The 3390-nt window shown below is 39.1% G+C and overlaps 1 protein-coding gene across 1 annotated transcript; it reads left to right on the plus strand.

Moving 5' to 3' along the window:
* The first annotated feature begins 525 nt into the window (after positions 1–525).
* Positions 526–1813, plus strand: nog1 (noggin 1). Its single transcript, XM_056240572.1, has one exon. It carries the CDS (start codon positions 877–879, stop codon positions 1525–1527), a length of 651 nt encoding a protein of 216 aa, XP_056096547.1. The 5' UTR covers positions 526–876; the 3' UTR covers positions 1528–1813.
* The last annotated feature ends 1577 nt before the right edge of the window (positions 1814–3390 follow it).

Raw genomic sequence — 3390 nt, forward strand, 5'->3', positions numbered from 1 at the left:
TAGATAGATAGATAGATAGATAGATAGATAGATAGATAGATAGATAGATAGATAGATAGATGGATGGATGGATGGATGGATGGATGGATGGATGGATGGATGGATGGATGGATAGACAGACAGACAGACAGACAGACAGACAGACAGACGGATGGGTATTGTTGTTGTTATTATTATTTTTTCCCTTTTTCTTTTCTCTACAATATTTTTAAAAATTGCGTGTATAACAATAATGCCAGTAAAGTACCTTTAAATTTAATATATATATACATATATAGTATTTAATATAAACTCCCACCCTGAAGTTTCTCCCCGAAGAGCGCGTGGCGTGAGGAGGCCGACAGGGGGCGCAGCGGCTTCAGACACGCCTCTCTCTCTCTCTCTCTCTCTCTCTCTCTCTCTCTCTCTCTCTCTCTCTCTCTCTCTCTCTCTCTCTCTCTCTCTCTCTCTCTCTCTCTCTCTCTCTGAGAGGAGGTGTCGGGGAATCTCCTGCAAACATAAAAAAACCAGAGCCGATGTATTACATCACAGGGCCGCGCGTGTATATATCAGAGGCGCGTGCGTGAGAGAGGCATTCCCAGAAGTTTGGCTCGCGACGAGAAGGACACGCACAGATGCGTCGCGCGCGGGACTTTCAAGCGTGATGCTGCGCGCGATTCGGATGCATTTAACAGCCTTGGTGAACACCAGCAGCTCGTGGAGACCCGAGAGACCCGAGTTTTGATGCACACGAGACATAAACGCGCCATGGATGGATAGACCCGGTGTCTGAGCGCTCGAAACTCTCACGCACTTCGGATTTTGCATTGGATAAAGTTGCAAAGATTTTGCGTTAAAACGCGTCAAGTGGAGATTTCCCCGCTTTATCGCCTCATCATGGATCTCCAGCAGTGTTTGGTGTCCGTGTACCTGCTGCTGATGTCTTTCGCTCAGTGTCAGCACTATTACCTCCTCAGACCCATCCCGAGTGACACTTTACCCCTGCTGGAGCTGAAGGAGGACCCCGACCCCATCTACGACCCGCGGGAGAGGGATCTCAACGAGACCGAGCTGAGAAGCGCGCTCGGGGACTTTGACAGCCGCTTCCTCTCCATCAGCCCTCCTCAGGACCGCTACACGGGCAACGAGGACCTGGACGAGCTGGACCTCCAGCAGAACCCCGCCGGACTGATGCCCAAAGACATCAAGAACCTGGACTTTGACGTGCAGTGGGGTAAAAAGCGCAAAGCCAGTAAGAAGCTGAAGCGCAGGCTGCAGATGTGGCTGTGGTCCTACTCTTTCTGCCCGGTGCTTTACGCGTGGAACGACCTCGGCTCGCGCTTCTGGCCGCGCTTCGTCCGCGCGGGGAGTTGCTACAGTAAGCGCTCGTGTTCGGTCCCGGAGGGCATGGTGTGCAAACCGGCCAAATCCACGCACATCACGCTCCTGCGGTGGAGATGCGTTCAGAGGAGAGGCGCGCTCAAGTGCGCGTGGATACCGGTGCAGTATCCCATCATAACCGAGTGCAAATGCTCGTGCGCCAACTGAGCGATAATTAATGGACATCATTCATAAAGACTCCGATCCGATACTTATTTCTGGAGGAGAAGAAGAAGAAAAAAAGTTTGATCTGATATACAGTTTCTGGACTCGAATCTGAAACATGTGTATGGACATAAGCTTGAGCTGATGCATATCGCTGGACTTAAATTATGGGAAACTGTTCTGATAATTATTACTGTACAAAATGTAATCTGATATGTATTTCTGGATTTCAGTTTTAAAAAACTCTGCTCTGGTATATTTCTTGAAAAAAGAAAAATATTATAGAAAATCGAATCTGATTTATATTTCTGGACTTAAGTTATAAAAATTGTTTTATTTTGTATTTTGGTAACACTTTATATTAACTTTAAGTCATTAATATATATATATAGGCCTATACATATGTGTGTGTGACTATATGTCATATATATACAGTGTGTTTATATATATATATATATATATATATATATATATATATATAATAAAAATGTTTCAAGCAGCATAAATTCTTTACTATATATATATATATATATATAGTCACATACATATATGGTATATAACATTTGAGCAATTGTTTGAATGTACTAGCTGACAATTTATGCATTATGTAATATAATACTGTCTGTTAATGCCGTTAATGTAAGTTATTATAAAGTGTTCCCTTTTATTTTTTTATGCACTATCATGTGTATGAATGTATTGTATGTATATGTGGTTTCATCATGTAATGATCTAGCTACTTGTAAAAAGCCAGTATTATGTGTATTACCCAGAGTCTACTGTATTTGTGGAAAATATTGGTTACCGTTGTATTTATATTGCAGAGAGAATGGCCGTGGAGCCGTTCGAGATGTTTTATAAGGTTTTCACGTCGATGTGACGACCTCAAAAGTTATTATGGATCTGTAACGTCTCAACGGCTGCTTTTTCCGACAACGATTTATCCTGTAAATTAAGATTTAAGAACTGTTATTTATTCTTTATATTCAGATAATAAAATATCAGTGAAATCCCACAAGCAAAACGGCACATCTGAGCTTTTGTTTTTAAAAGTCTTTGTTTCTTTTCATGAAGAAACTTCAAAGAGATTCTCCTAATTTACCATGACATTTTCTCACCTGGCTTAAGGGCCCCGTAACCAGGCAACCGCCGGTGATGCTCTCAGGGGCCCATGTTGAGGTTTGCTGGCGGTTTATATGAACTTTTATTACATATTATAAAGATATCACTACAATATATAGGTCTCAATTTAAGATTTCTGCTTTTGAATTGCATATAAAATTCCCATCCGTTTTGATCACCCATAAACAAACTGATTAATGTGAAATTTTAATAAACTAATAATTATTACTAAACTAATAATTTATTGTGTTTTAAATACACAATAACCAGGTTTATGTATATTTATCATCAATCAATCCAATGTGTTTCAATCTCACACATTTTAACATCACATCATCATCACTGCAAAAAAAATGCTTTTCTTAGTCAGTATTTTTGTCTTTTTTTTCCAGTCCAAATATCTAAACATTCTTAAATCAAGAAGCATTTACTAGATAAGTAAAATTACATAAGAAATTATATCTTGTTTTCTGATAAAAAATATAAATAAAAGTGAGTTTTTGCTTAAAACAAGCTAAATGATCTGCCAATGGGGCAAAAAAAAACCTTAATTCAAATGAAAAACAATAGATAATTTAGCTTGTTTTAAGCAAAAACTCACTTTTTACTCAATTTTATTTATTTATTTGATCAGAAAACAAGATAGAATGTCTTATGTCATTTTACTTCTCTAATAAATGCTTCCCAAATATTTGGACTGGAAACAAGACAAAAAAAATACTAAGTAAGAAAAGCATTTTTTGC

Source organism: Rhinichthys klamathensis, unplaced genomic scaffold, assembly GCF_029890125.1.
Source record: "Rhinichthys klamathensis goyatoka isolate OS25496 unplaced genomic scaffold, OSU_Roscu_1.1 h1tg000604l_1, whole genome shotgun sequence".
NCBI classification, from domain to species: Eukaryota; Metazoa; Chordata; class Actinopteri; order Cypriniformes; family Leuciscidae; genus Rhinichthys; species Rhinichthys klamathensis.

Bases quoted from the DNA above. Each gene is read 5' to 3' on its own strand.
- nog1 (XM_056240572.1), top strand. From the start codon at position 877: ATGGATCTCCAGCAGTGTTTGGTGTCCGTGTACCTGCTGCTGATGTCT.